Genomic DNA, 15,394 nt, shown 5'->3' with positions numbered 1-15,394 from the left:
AAGACCTTTGAATGACAGTGCTAGGTGCTGTAGATATGAAGATTATTGATAAAAATCCAATATTTTGGCGGCCATTTTGAATTTCAAGATGGCGGCCACTAAGCGGCTTATTTTTTGGGGTCTATTTTTTTTTTAATGATCCTTAGGTGTCATAGTATCACTGTGGGAAGTTTCATGCTTTCTTCCAAAAGTGCACGATTTTTCTCCTTAGCCGCTCTGCTATAAATAATTCATAAATTTTTGCTCAACTTACCTACGATAAAATAATTCGCCATTAGGCACGTGGGTAACTTGCATTGTTTGTGTCATGTGATACAGTTATATGGGAAAACCATATGATCAAAGTAAAAGAGAGAGAGATAGTGTCCCTGTGTCACTCATCATCGAGGTTTTAACGTGTTATCATTGATCAAACAAGTTAATTGTCTCATTGCTTCCTCGACACGTAAAACGGTAAAATTTAAGGTATAGGCCTAGTACTATTTATTCTATTATTACTAACACGTCCGTGTCAGCAAAGTGGTATATTTATTAGGCTTGGTCCCGGTTTACTATGTTAATGTTTAGGTAAGCCGAGGCCTCCTTCCTGCATGCAATGCTAGATTTAGGACTAACCTAGTGCCTAGGCTTGTTTGGATTCCGAAGCTTGACCCTGCCCTAGGCCTAGCCCTTTAGAGCATTAGGACACCAGGCCTAGAGTAGTATTCATCGGCATTGGCCGAGTCTTGGCCTCGGCGCGGCTAGGCCAGTAGACTAGATTAGTAACCCTGGAAAATTCTAATCTAGGCCTAGCTAGGCACACATTCTCCGCCCCCCCCCCCCACTATTCAAACTAGCCTAGGGCAGGTAGGCCTAGGAGGGGGACATCATGTCAATATTTTTACAAATTCAAAAGTGCACAATTTCTCCTATAAATGATTTATTCCTTTTGTATATTATTAAGACTGTAGGTAGGGGCTTACTACAGTAGGCCTATTACTAGTGTTTGATATTATCTGCATACATAGATTCCTGTTTTTCCTAATTTCAAAAAAATTATAGTTAGTCAATTGAATTTTTTTTATAGCTGTTATTAAACAATAATTACAGCCTTTGACATGGATAGGTCTATCTATTTCAACTTAGTAGTGATCTCGCCATGACGTCATGATATGATAAACTAATTAAATCACCTTCATGTTTGTGAAATAAAAATGTTAACTAATTTTTTGTGTGCTTCCTACAGTATCTTTCTAGTCTTGTTTGATTGTAAATTAGACGGTAGTATTTCCACTCACAATAATGTAGTCGATAGTAATTGTTTATGTTGTGATGGAATAGACAATAACTGGATTTGCATTAAGAGAATCAAATATAGGTGTAATTTTGCTCTACCTGACGTGGAAATGTATTGAATACTCAGTACGTGTGAAAACAATTGCGAAAAAAATCGCAAGTTGTTCTCGGGTGAGACTCGAACCCACGATCTCCTGATCAATGAGCTTGCAACATACCTCTAGACCACCTTGCGCCTGATGGCCAGGTTTGAATTAAGAGTCCAAGTAAGCAGCGGGTACTGCAATGTTAGTAATTGTTATTGTCGTGATGGAATAGACAATAACTGGATTTGCGTCAGGAGAATCAAGTATAGGTGTAATTTTGCCCAACCTGACATGGAAATGTACTGAATACTCAGTACATGTGAAAGCAAATTTGCGAAAAAAAAAAAATCACAAGTTGTTCTTAGGTGGGACTCGAACCCATGATCTCCAGATCACTAGCCTGGCATCAGGTAGGGCAAAATTAAACCTATACTTGATTCTCCTGATGCAAATCCAGTTATTGTCTATTCCATCATGAAAATAACAAAAACATATCACATTAAAATTAACATTATTAATATTAGCACTATTATTACCACTGTAATAGACACTATGCATTTAATAATATAGCAAGTCATATGTAAATATATGTAATATAGAGGGGAGTTGAATAGCTTGGTGGTTAAGATGCTTGCCTTCCAATCCCAGGGTCCTGGGTTCAATTCCTGCCAGTTGCAGGACAAAACAACTTCACTCCCTAAATCTCATATTGAGATTTAGTTTGTGTAAAGTATTGTGTGTGTATGTTTGACTTGTGTAAGGGATTGTCACCCACATGTATTGTGTGCCTTAAAAAAAAAAAAAAATTAAAAAAAAATAAATAAATAAAAAAAAAAATAAAATAAATAAATAATAAATAAATACAATGCAGCAAATAATTGCTGTATATAGTATTAAACATATTAATACTTGAATCAACTTGATGGATTTAAATTACTGAGTACATCCATTATAAATAAACACCATTTCTCCAAAAGCTGAAGTAAAGAATTAAATAACATTGTATTACACTAGGTTTCACATAGCATAGCATAACATCAAGCATTGCTTAAAAATAACTACTGTATTGATTCTTATCGCATTCGATACTATATTTAATAGTCAGATTCTGTATCTGTACGAAGTATGTATTTGAAAAATGTTACAAACTACTTACAAAATAGGCAACTGCATTTAATTAACTTATAATAACCACATCTTTGGTAATGGCAACGAAATAACACAGACAAACTGTGTTCTGTTTACAACAAAAGCATTTCTTCTGCTGCCCGAACAACAGGATCAGTACATATAACACTGAGAAACCTGTATGCAAATTGCCTTCTCGCGGAACACTAAATGCAGGATTAGTTAGATCCACATGACTGTCTGTTGCATACTCACTCATCCATGACAATAATTTTAGTTAGAATTTAAGGTAGAAAACCTTAGACATAATCAAAGACATTGACTGACGCGAACCCTGAATAAATATTTTGCTTACATACCTTATAAGACTAATTTAAGTTTATTAAAATTAAACATATATTTTGATGGAATTTTGAATTAGCAGACAACGAATTTTAACGGGTGTGTCTGAGCATTTAAAACAAGGCGTGTTTATTTTTAAGCAGTTCTCAATTTTGTGTTCATATCATGGAGATGAACACTCTGTACTATGACAAAACTACACCTTCAATACACATACAAATTTCATTGCATCTCTTCCTCATTTCCAAATGCAGTTTTCTACAAGGCAAACAAGACAAAGTATTACACACACACACACACTGATTATATTTTGTTAACACGCATGTTTGTAAGTTTATTGAGCACTGCCAAATAACGGCATTCAACAATCATGAACATACATGAACATTCGCATGAACGTACAACTATATTTGTAATGAACTGTTTCGTGTTTGGAAATAATATTACTAATAAAATTGATTTTTTTAAATTTTTAAGTTCGGTCTGATATATTTTTCTAAACCCATCCTTTGTATTGTCGTGATGATGCCACTTGCTGGTCGCTGGTAAACAACAGGCCGTGCCTCCTAAACGGTGCCCTCCAATTGGTTAATTTGTTTTGTAGTGTGGTGTGTAAACATGTGCTTCGCCCACAATTGCATAGTGAATGACACATGAACAGGCTCAGTAAAACAAAGTTTTAATTAAAAACGTCATTTAAAACAAACAGGAAATACCTCACGGTTTTATTTAGAGTCAAACCTAAATAAAACCTTACAAATTTCTTCCTTAAATTAGCAACATCTTTTTTGAGAAGTGTTTTAANNTTTTAGACACCAACATCATATCTGTAGCTTATTTAGTTCCAATTATATGCACATTTTAGATAATTTTGGCCGCCATTTGTATACCAGGTGAAAAATCAAGTGTCAACAGGGCTTAGGGTGACCAGAAGGGATTAATTAGGATATATGGCTATGTGGATTGCTTCTAACATTCCACTCCCCCTAACTCATTTTTTTCAGATTTTTTTTCTAGTCTAGAAGTAAAGAATTAAATAACATTGCATTACACTAGGTTTCACATAGCATAGCATAACATCAAGCATTGCTTAAAAATAACTACTGTATTGATTCTTATCGCATTCGATACTATATTTAATAGTCAGATTCTGTATCTGTACGAAGTGTGTATTCGAAAAATGTTACAAACTACTTACAAAATAGGCAACTGCATTTAACTTAGTAACCACATCTTTGGTTTAAATGGCAACGAAATAACACAGACAAACTGTGTTCTGTTTACAACAAAAGCATTTCTTCTGCTGCGTGAACAACAGGATCAGTATATATAACACTGAGAAACCTGTATGCAAATTGCTTTCTCGCGGAACACTAAATGCAGAATAAATTAGATCCACACGACAGTCTCTGTTGCACACTCACTCATCCATGACAATAATTTTAGTTAGAATTTAAGGTAGAAAACCTTAGACATAATCAAAGACATTGAACTGACACGAACCCTGATTCCAATATTTTGCTTACATACCTTATAAGACTAATTTAAGTTTATTAAAATTAAACATATATTTTGATGGACTTTTGAATTAGCAGACAACAAATTTTAACGGGTGTGTCTGAGCATTTAAAACAAGGCGTGTTTATTTTTAAGCAGTTCTCAATTTTGTGTTCATATCATGGAGATGAACACTCTGTACTATGACAAAACTACACCTTCAATACACATACAAATTTCATTGCATCTCTTCCTCATTTCCAAATGCAGTTTTCTACAAGGCAAACAAGACAAAGTATTACACACACACACACACTGATTATATTTTGTTAACACGCATGTTTGTAAGTTTATTGAGCACTGCCAAATAACGGCATTCAACAATCATGAACATACATGAACATTCGCATGAACGTACAACTATATTTGTAATAAACTGTTTCGTGTGTGGAAATAATATTACTAATAAAATTGATGTTTTTAAATTTTTAAGTTCGGTCTGATATATTTTTCTAAACCCATCCTTTGTCTTGTCGTGATGATGCCACTTGCTGGTCGCTGGTAAACAACAGGCCGCGCCTCCTAAACGCTGCCCTCCAATTGGTTAATTTGTTTTGTGGTGTGTAAACATGTGCTTCGGTTTTGATGACATCATATAACCCACAATTGCATAGTGAATGACACACGAACAGGCTCAGTAAAAACAAAGTTTTAATTAAAAACGTCATTTAAAACAAACAGGAAATACCTCACAGTTTTATTTAGAGTCAAACCTAAATAAAGCTAACAAATTTCTTCTTAAATTAGCAACATCTTTTTTGAGAAGTGTTTTAAGTTTAATGAGGCTACTACGAATTTGTAATTTACACTGTCGAACCTAACGACGTCCGAAACCAAATTAAACATCTAATAAAATGAGTCAAACGTAGAGAAATGTTTTGTCTTTACTTCAGGCTGATTCCAATCGATTTTTAAGGATTGAAGTCTTAGAGACCCTATCATTAGTTTAAACAAGCAAGATTGTACATTATTATAACAATGAAACTTTCACTACCTCCATGCTGTATCCAACTTTAACGTTTACAGGCGTGTCATTTTAAACAATAGATAATCTCCATGGCAACGTTAGTTAAACTACATTGAAGCATGTCGTTGTCACTGTGTTTTCGTATGCTTGTTGTTATTCACCGTTTTCTAGTTACGTTTATTTTTAACTGATAGTTCATTATTTTGAAGTGAATTTATCATTTTGGACTGGAAAAAATTGTACGGAATTGTAAGAAATTCGGTTTTCGGAATGCCTTTTGTTAAAAAAAAATTATACTACGTCTGTGATGCAAAGTTCAATTCAATTTATTTTCAATTCAATTCAATTTTATTGGCAAACACTGTTAAATACAGTTTGAAATTCTGGCTGTTTTTTCACAGATTATACATATATACTGTGACTTAAAGAAACAATCACCTACAAAAAAAAGCACAACACAATACATCACATCATAAAATGTTAAAATATAAATGTTGAAATTGGAAAAGTTTAAATTGAAAAAATTGACTAAAAGAGGTCTTAAAATTCCAAGTAAAAAGGCATAAAAGCAGTATGTATAAAATAAATTTAAAATTAATTTAAAATGTACTATCTATTAAACATTTAAAGAATGACTTCCCTATGTTGTGGTCATATTAGACTGTAAATATTTTTAAAGAAGACCATTCAAACAAACAACATAAAACAAAATTCCCACGTCGGTGTATGCAGAACAGACTTCCTTATGTTCTAAGCCTAAGGAAATATAAATGTATATGGGTCTGAACTTTGTTGGTGATGAAGTGTTCTTCCTTATGTTGTGGTCATATTAGAATATAATATCATTAAAGACCATTCAACAAACAAAATGAAACATATATCAAATTTTAGGTTAAACTTTCCGCGTCCGAGCATGCATATAACGTAATTTTTTTAATGATATTTTCATGACAGTCGAGAATGTACTGATTATATAAATTGTAGATAATTACTGTTGTCCGATTGTTTGCATTGAAAATGTGACGACGAACTCTGGATACAGGCCTCAGTTGACACTCATATCAAAGGGCCTGTTAATTAACATTGCACAGGAGCCTGTCGTCACCTGCTACGATGCCTCCTCCTTATCATCATCACATCATTATCATCATCATCTTCATCATTGCAATTATTAATTGTCCATGGTAAAATGGGGGAGAACTATGAATTCAGTGTGTATTCATTCGCCAATAGAAGTCTCGTAATGCACGTAAGTGCATTTCTCAGCATCTAGAAAAAAACAAAACTTTCCGAAGTTAGAAGAACCCCAAGACCACCCCCGCCCCATGCCTAAAATAGTCTTCCAGTAATGGAACAAGCAAACATTACGTTCCCTTCCCATGACCCTGCCCACTGAGGCACACAATTATGTGCCATAGTCAGGGTAAAGCTCGGTTTCCATACGATCGCTCACCCTATTAGCAACAGTCACCGCTAGTCTTTGGGAAGGTTGAACCTGGTTCAACTTTTCCGATTGCGTTGCAGACGCACACGAATCAGGGTGCATTGCTAGCTGCTCTGCGCAATCAGGAAGGCACCCCTGAGAGGTCCCTATTCTTAAAATTTTCTGTTCCCTCACCCCCTAACGCCAAATCCTGCATCCGCCCCAGTCTTTCAGCTGTCTTACGAATTCTTGATACTCTTTTAAAAGATTCAAAAGATTCAAAATAACTTCATTTGCAAACTTAAGGAAAATTTGAAATGTACAGAAAAATTAATAGTAATATACAAAATATAAATATGAAACATTTAAAATTCTCGCTTAAAAATCATCACAACATTAAAGTACAAAAAAAAAATAAGAAAAAAATGATACAATTACAACAACCACAGCAACAACTACTACAAAACAAGTAAAAGAAAAAGCAGGGTACCGTACCAAGAAAGGACACCGAAATTAGGGAAATTAAAAATTAATTTTGTGTTCCGTTTATTAAGGTTCTTAAACCAACCTATTGCACTAAAGCTTAAAACTCATAAAATTACAGATTCATAAAACATTATCATGATTCCATTGCAAACATGGAATTTCTTCATACGCCTTAAAAAGTAGAGACTAGGATTGCACTTGCTAGCAACAATGTTTGTATTCTCTTTCGAATTAAGTTTATCCAATTCAAGTATTGTACCTAGATATTTATGATGTTTAGCAATCTCAACTGAATCATCCATAATAGACAACATATCATGTGTTCTGTTACTCTTAAAATCTATAATCATCTCTTTAGTTTTCTTATCATTCAACTGCAAATAATTATCAATGCATCAACATGAAAAACGATTTACATTTTCAAAGTAGATTTCAGTCGAATTACCTTTTACAAGTCCAACTAGACAGGTATTATTTGCATATTTTACTGTAAAACACTTGGTTAAAATGTCACCATCTATACAGTTAAAATCATTCGTATTATAAAGAAAAAAGAATAGGAGAAGGGACACAGCCCTGAGGTGCTCCAGTGTTGCACTTACGGATTTCTGACTTACATTTGTTAAAACACACAAACTGTTCCCTATCCATTAAAAGTTATTAAGCCATAAAATAATAGACCGGTTTATACCTAAAACAACTAATTTATCTATTAAAACATGTGGTTGTACTGTATTAAAAACAGAAGAAAAATCTAAAAATAAAACCCTAGAGAATATGAACGGTAAGCAAATTGATGCTACAGTAGTCTAATTTATCACCTGTTTCATTGAGAATCTCTTTTTTAATCAATTTCTCAAGACATTTCATAGACACAGCTGTGATAGCAATTGGTCTATAATCATTTAAAATTTTAGGGTTACTCTTTTTTGCCAGTGGATGAATTAATGAGCGTTTCCAGATATTGGGTACCTTGAACGTACCTATTATATTATACAGATATTGCCTGCTTTGAGGTGTATCAAACACGTCGCTAACAAAGCAGCACCACCAGCTACAAACTAAAGGATAAATTAAGTAAGTTTGAGACTTCCAATTACAAGAGTTTCATACGCAGTCGCGGTGGTGAGGTGCGCTCTTCGTGGCTGGTTGGATCAGGAGGTACTGTATCTAATTACAGTACTGCATGCATGCTCACTCTGCTTTGCATGGATGACTGGGAAACGCTTGGGCTTATCTCAGCTTGGGTCGGGTTTTGCGTTTAGAGTGTGATAAGACAAGTAGTAATTGCTGATAATCGGCCGATAAAGAGATAAAACAAAGCCATGCTCGTAATTAAATACGAGCTCTAAATAGCACTAACGAGCTCTCTTTTTAGAGAGCTTTATAGACCTCGTTTTAGCACTCTGTTCTAACCAAAGCGCGGGCCTGTTTTAAGGAAAACATAACAGGCTTAATAATGATACTTAGATTAGATTGTGAATTATTGCCATAGTTTTCAGATTTCCATTTAAAAAAAATAATAAATGGCATAATATAATGCGAGAGGTCAGAAGTTGCGAGAAGGTTGCTATCTCTTTACATGTTTTTAATTGTCCCCATTTTAATGGTAGAAAACGATGCTTTCCCTAAAAAGAGAAATTCTTATGCTGGACCCCCACAATATGATAATCAAAATCTTTTGCATCGACTTCTGAAATTTGCCAGGTATTATACTCTGTTGTAAAGTACTTTGAGTTGGTTCTCATTGTGTTGTTATAACTTGGCATTATGAGATTTTGATGGTCAGATAAACTCGTCTGATTAACAGCTGTATGCAGTATTATAAACAGTTCAGTATTCACTGATTCTACATTGACCATTTTCTGAACTGACTAAATTAAATCACATCATCCGAAACTACAGAAAGTCAACATGCATTAAAAGGGAAAAAACATACTTTTTGATAGCAGGTCTTTTAGCCCAGTTTTCAGTAGAAAAGATCTTCCACTTCACATCTGAATCCCAATTTCTGTTCAATGAGAAAATGACATAACATTAACAATAATTGCTTTTTCTTTCAGACTGTAGTTTATCAAGACATATGTAAGTTTGATGGTTTGAAATATCCTATTTCTACGTATCGAGAATGGCAGGCTCGACAACTTTGATCGTGCTCCTGGTGATTGGATGTTTCATTTCCCTCATAGGAGTGGCTCTCATACCAGTAGCCAACAAAGTTATAGATGACATGGTGGTTGATGTAAGTGTTTTTGTTGACTAGTAAATAGAATTAGTAAATTCTGTAAACAGTAGTATGTAATGGTATGACAAATTTTATCAAACTTGCAAGAGTGAAAGTCTCTATTCACCAAAGATGAGGGAATGCTTGGGAAAATAAAAGAAAACAAAGAAAGAAAACAGTACTAACGAAAAGAACAATTGTGATTGGACCTTTTTTTAATGAAGCAAGTGCTGTTGTGATTGAATGCTTAATTGATTGAGTTGTTGAATAGTTTTCGATGGCAGTAGAAACAAAAACCTAAAATAGAACATTTTTTTTTGTATTTCAAAGAACCATTGTTTGGCTTGAAATGATTCCATGCCAAAGAATAGTTTTTTTTTATACAGTTTTTGTACAGCTTTTAACAGTATGTATATAATTGAAGTTAATTGATGTATTTTCTATTAATATTAGTATTAGTATAAATATAGTTATTAATTGTTAGGGTTCTATTGTTGGGCTTACATGGTTTGTTTGTACTGTCTACTTAACCATACTACATGGAATTATAACAAAAAATGTAGGTCCTAATTGTCGTGCCTCGTGCGTGAACAACGTGTCAATATCATTCTTCATAGGCCTATTAAAACTTGCATTTTTTCGCAATGTAAAAGCATTTATCTGTTTTTATAAAGTTTATTCAACATTTTTTTATTTACAGCAATGCATACATGAATTATATATTTTGTCTCCTCTTCCCCACCCCCCACAGTACAGTAATTTTCTTTAATTTATTAAATGCAATTTATATTTAATTATACTACTAATTAATCTACAGTATTTTCTATTGCATACTTTATAAACCAGAACAAATCCACCTTAAGCCTGCTTACTTTAAGTCCATGTTACTTTCACATTTTAAATGGTATGCCAGCATTTATGTTTTATATAAGTTTAAGTTTATTTATTAATTTATTTATTTATTCATTTATTCAACTGAACATACACTTTTGTTTCAGTGGCACACACCATTTTGGTGCGTTCAATGAGAAAGAAAAAACAACTAAACTAAAAGAGACTAAAAGTTATACAAAACAATTATACAATAACAGTATTCAATACTGTATTGGTGTTGAAACAAAATCCACTGTAATACTGTAGTAGTAATACTATTTTTAGAGTTAACAAATTATTACGTTATTAAGATACAGGTAAGCACAAAAAAAAAAAATAAATAAAAAAATAAAAAATAAATAAAAACACAACAACACAAAATATTACTTATGAGGTAGAGGTATGCAATAATAATGACCTTTCTTTCCACAGGTTTTTAGACAATGATTTGCTAAATTTATCAATTTCCACAATAATTTCCTTTTTATATAATTCATTTTCATTGCCAAGAATAAAACATACCTTTTCTGTATTATTTAAAGAGTTAAATTTATCCCAAACGTGGTGAAAGTTTAGTGATTGGAGATTATTTTTAAAGTGTAATATTTCCATCCTTCTAATGTTTTCAAGAACTGGACATACAAGCAGAAAATGATCAATGTCTTTAATGGAATTATCATTGCACACCTTACAAAATCCAGTGTCACTCTGATCATTAGACCATTTATAATTGTTTAATACTGGTAATTGATATTCTCAACAGCAAATAGTATTAAAGAATGGATCTACAGGCTATGAAAATTGGATAGATGCACCAGTTCCTGTATATATTCAGTTCTGGGTGTGGGATTGCATTAATTCATTAGAAGTTATGAAAGGAGAGAAACCATATTTTGTTCAAAAGGGACCTTATTCTTATAGGTAAGTACAGTAAAACGTCCATTTTACGAACGTCCATTTTACGAATAGTCAATTTTACGAATGGACCTTACCCCAGATGACGTCATCATCGACCAATTATTACTGTAAAAAAAGTCAGATTGCGCACGTTTACTGTGATAATGTATATTTTTCTTAATAAAATCAAGTTTTTGTATTTATTTATTAATAGTTTGATTTTTTCTTCCATTTCTGGTATAATAATCACTATATTAATGTAATATACCTAACAAGAACAACAAACTACCAACGCAAGTGTCGTCGGATTGAGCGCACATGTTCAGCAACTTTATTGACATCGTGAATGCTACAGAAGATATGATCGTGAAATGCATGTAAACAACACAATTCGGCGATCTAACAACTAGAAAGAACGTTTAGTCTATACAGTAAAGAACATTTCACAGTACAGTATATAGAAAGAACCCTATAGAAAGGTATAATAAAACATACAGATGTTTGAATAAGAATTAAAATAATATTTTGTTAGTGGAAGATTGCCAACGATTAAAATAATTTGGTTTTTATCAAAGGTAAATTCAGCTAGGCTCTAGTGCTGTAGACCACGCTGCAGCACTGTCGGTTCATGCTTGGCCTGGCCGCCATCCTAGCGGCGCTCAATAGCAGGATATAGCTAGGCCTACTGTAGGTATTGGAAACTGACAATCGATCTAGTTTACAAATTTTTCAATTTACAAACCTCCTTGGTACCAAGGGGTATGTAAAATTGACGTCTTATTGTATATTAAAATTTGCGGGAAAAATAGATGGACAGTATTTTGAATTGTTGTTTATCCTTCAAAATTACTAAAATGTATTTACATTTAGCACTAAAATTAATTATTCTTGGTTACTGTATTTTTGCCAAACATTGGAGATCCTTGGTCTGCTGTTCAATTCAATTTAGAGCAATTTGAAATTTTCATGAGATTTGGCTATAAAACTCACCTTCTGACTGACAACTGCTGATATCTCTTTTGAAACTCAATGTATTAGAGAAGTGGTACCGCTGGATAGAGAAGAAGATCCTCTTTCCAATGATATGCAACTCGGTGGTGTCCGGACTAGTGAGAATTATATAGGTCAAGTCACATGACTTTGACCTTTGACCCAAAATATCACAAAGTATATAACTCGATTTTAGGGAAATTCACACATGAGTTAGGACACTTAGCCCACATGATACCCCTAAAGTTTCATTGTGGGCAAATGAAATATATTAGCTCTAGACTACATTTTGTGCCTAGGTATTGATAGTTGCTGAGTTTCCAGGAAATCTGCTGATTGATTCTATGAAAATGGCACCATAGTAGTATAGTGAAAATCAGGGCCCCCGTGACCATTTTTCTGGGACCAAGGTTTCAATGCTGATTTAGCATCACTAGAGTATAATTAAGAAATTGATATGTCCCTAATAAATATCTTAAACTGATTTATTACCCAATCTTAGCAAATTCTTAGCTTAAAAATCGTCCTTAATAGATGGCGCCAATGTACAATTGACTTTAAATATGGATAAATTTGTCTTAAAAATGTACTTAAGATGAATTTAAGCTGATTTCTAGCCTAGCAATCCTCTGCCATTGATATATAGGCTGACGTAGACCAGGTCTATTATTGTACCCTAGTAGTAGCAGTACGAACCAACCGACAATGCAGCAGCGTGTCTACTGCAATAGTAGTAGCCTAGGTTCTAGCTAAATTTACCTTTAATAAAAACCAAATTATTTTAATCGCTAGCATTCTCCCATTTAACAATATATTGTTTTAATTCTTATTTAAACATCTGTATACTTTATGAAATTTCTGTCGTGTTTTTTGTAGTTTTTAGATCGCTGAATTGTGTGAGCTCATTTCAACGACTGGTGTTGGCGGTGGTTCATTGAAACTGAATTAATAGCGATTATTATAGCAGAAATGGAAAAGATTAAACTGTCAATAAATATATACAACGAACCTGATTTTATTAAGAAAAATGTACATTATCACTTTGAAAAACGTATGCAATCAGACTTTTTTACTTGGTCAATGATGCGAAATGCAAAGGTCATTTGTAAAATTGACTATTTGTAATGGACCTTTACTGGGTTTACAAATAATTCCTGAAAACCAGGATGGTTTGCTGCTGTTGTTAGCATTGTTTTAGTACGTTGTTTCCAGCCAGATGATGATAATGGTGGTGGATAACAACAACGCTGGCTTAGATACAAATGTTACGTAATCGTGTCCTTGTTATCCGAGCAGGTTAATTTACCATTAATCTAGTGTAGTTACTGTAGACAAAATTGGCTGGTTCACGTCAAATTTATATCAGATGAGTGGATGTATCTCCAGATATAAATTTAAGATATAAGTATAAGATATAAGAACCAGGCTATTGCCTTTCATTAGAATGCCCAATTCACCACTAGAATGAATTTCCTGGAAGTATGTCTTCTGACTTTCAGGTGTTTCCACTAAAGTTGTTGATTTATAGTCAAAAGATCAAAGTTTGTGTCTTTGATATACAAGCTTAAATGACACCATCCATTTTGTAGTTTGAACTGCGTATGTTCCTATCTAAGGTCAGTCGACATAACTAACACTTAACACTCTGCTTAGGCCTCTGACATTGGTGTGACCTATGAAATTATCTGAATTTTAGTAAGTTATTACTTAACAATATTAATACTCATAACTAGACTTACTATGTCTGTTTGAACAACAGAACATAGGGCTTTTCACCCTTGATTTAATGAGAAATGAAATTGAAATTGCAACAAAAAGGAAAGTCGTTAATAAAGTAAAAAGAAAACACAGAAAACCAATATAATTTTAATGAAGTGGAAAAAAAAACAAAAACCAAGTTCACTGCAACGTTATTAGTGAGACTTGAATTATGATAATAGCGAGGTACATCGTGACTCATAACCATTGCGGGCCATATGAGGCGACCTTGAATAGGAGAGTTAATTTTCAGTTCATAGCGATTCAGTGACTGAAATTTTAATCAATTGTCAACAAAAAATCTTTAAAAGATCCTTATATCCACACCCTACTGCGGATCATCACCAAAATTGGATCAATTCTTCATTTGACCATGAAAAACTATTCTGCAAAGTGTTATTTTTATCCCTCTATAACTGGGATGTAAGCAATTCAAATTTACACCCTAACTTGGATCGTCCCCTACACATAATAATATCTGCCTTGTAACTTGGGTTGAATTTTCCCGAAAGTTTTTGTATTATATCTGATCTGGGACGTTTTCCTTTAAATGGTCCTCATATTCATGCCCTCCTCCGGATCATCACAAAAATTCAGTCATTTCTTTACTGGACCTTTACAAACTACTGTAGAAAGTTTCATATACATCCATTGAAAACTTTTTATAGATATTTACATCTGGGATCTCAAAAATTTAAATGACCCTCCAATTCACACCCTAGACTAATTCGTCACCAACACATAATACTATCTTCCTTGTAACTTGGTTAAACTTTTTCCGAATGTTTCATTCAGTTCAGTCGATCTGTTTTTGAAATATGTGGTCTGGGACGTTTTCTTTCAATGATCCTCAGATCTACACCCTACTCCGGATCGTCACAAAAGTTTGCTAATTTCTTTACCCGACCTTGAGAAACCGTTATGCAAGGTTTAATTATACCCATTGATTTTTTCTTAAAAACATATTTAGGTCTGGGTCCTCAAAAATTGAAATGACCCTCCAAATTACACCCCTGACTGATTCGTCGTCAGAACATAACAGTTTCCTTATTGTAACTTGGTTAAACTTTTTCCGAATGTTTCATTCAGATCAGTTGATCCGTTTTCGAAATATGTTGTCTGGGATGTTAAATGGTCCTCAGGTCCACATAATACTGTGAATCATCCAAAAAATTTAATCATTCTTTTACAAGACCTTTACAAAGTATTATAGAATGTTTCATTTAGACTCACTGGATTTTTTAAAAGAGATATTTGAAATTTGAAAAAGACCCTCAAATTTACACTCTTCACTGAATCGTCACTAACACAAAAAAATTTCTTTTTGATTAAACTTTCCCGTAAGTTTCATTCCAATCAACTTACCGGTTTTTGAAATATCCGATGTA

At 33.4% G+C, this 15,394-nt stretch overlaps 1 protein-coding gene across 3 annotated transcripts in view; it reads left to right on the top strand.

The window, feature by feature from the left end:
- The first annotated feature begins 303 nt into the window (after positions 1-303).
- The window catches only part of LOC117111550 (lysosome membrane protein 2-like), a 41,571-nt gene continuing 26,480 nt past the window's right edge, over positions 304-15,394 (top strand). For 2 of the 3 annotated variants that reach the window (XM_033254485.1, XM_033254483.1), the window contains exons 1-3: positions 308-465; positions 9,328-9,506; positions 11,125-11,282. In XM_033254485.1, coding sequence (XP_033110376.1) covers positions 9,393-9,506; positions 11,125-11,282 — 272 coding nt within the window. In that variant the 5' untranslated portion in view covers positions 308-465; positions 9,328-9,392. Of the gene's footprint in view, positions 466-9,327; positions 9,507-11,124; positions 11,283-15,394 lie in introns of all 3 variants that reach the window. The other variant, XM_033254484.1, reaches the window with a different exon arrangement.

The sequence above is a fragment of the Anneissia japonica genome, unplaced genomic scaffold, assembly GCF_011630105.1.
Source record: "Anneissia japonica isolate Jap-2015-1 unplaced genomic scaffold, ASM1163010v1 scaffold287897_len220637_cov155, whole genome shotgun sequence".
NCBI lineage: Eukaryota > Metazoa > Echinodermata > Crinoidea > Comatulida > Comatulidae > Anneissia > Anneissia japonica.
Note: the sequence above shows the minus strand (reverse complement) of the source record. Positions and strands in the feature narration are given on the sequence as shown.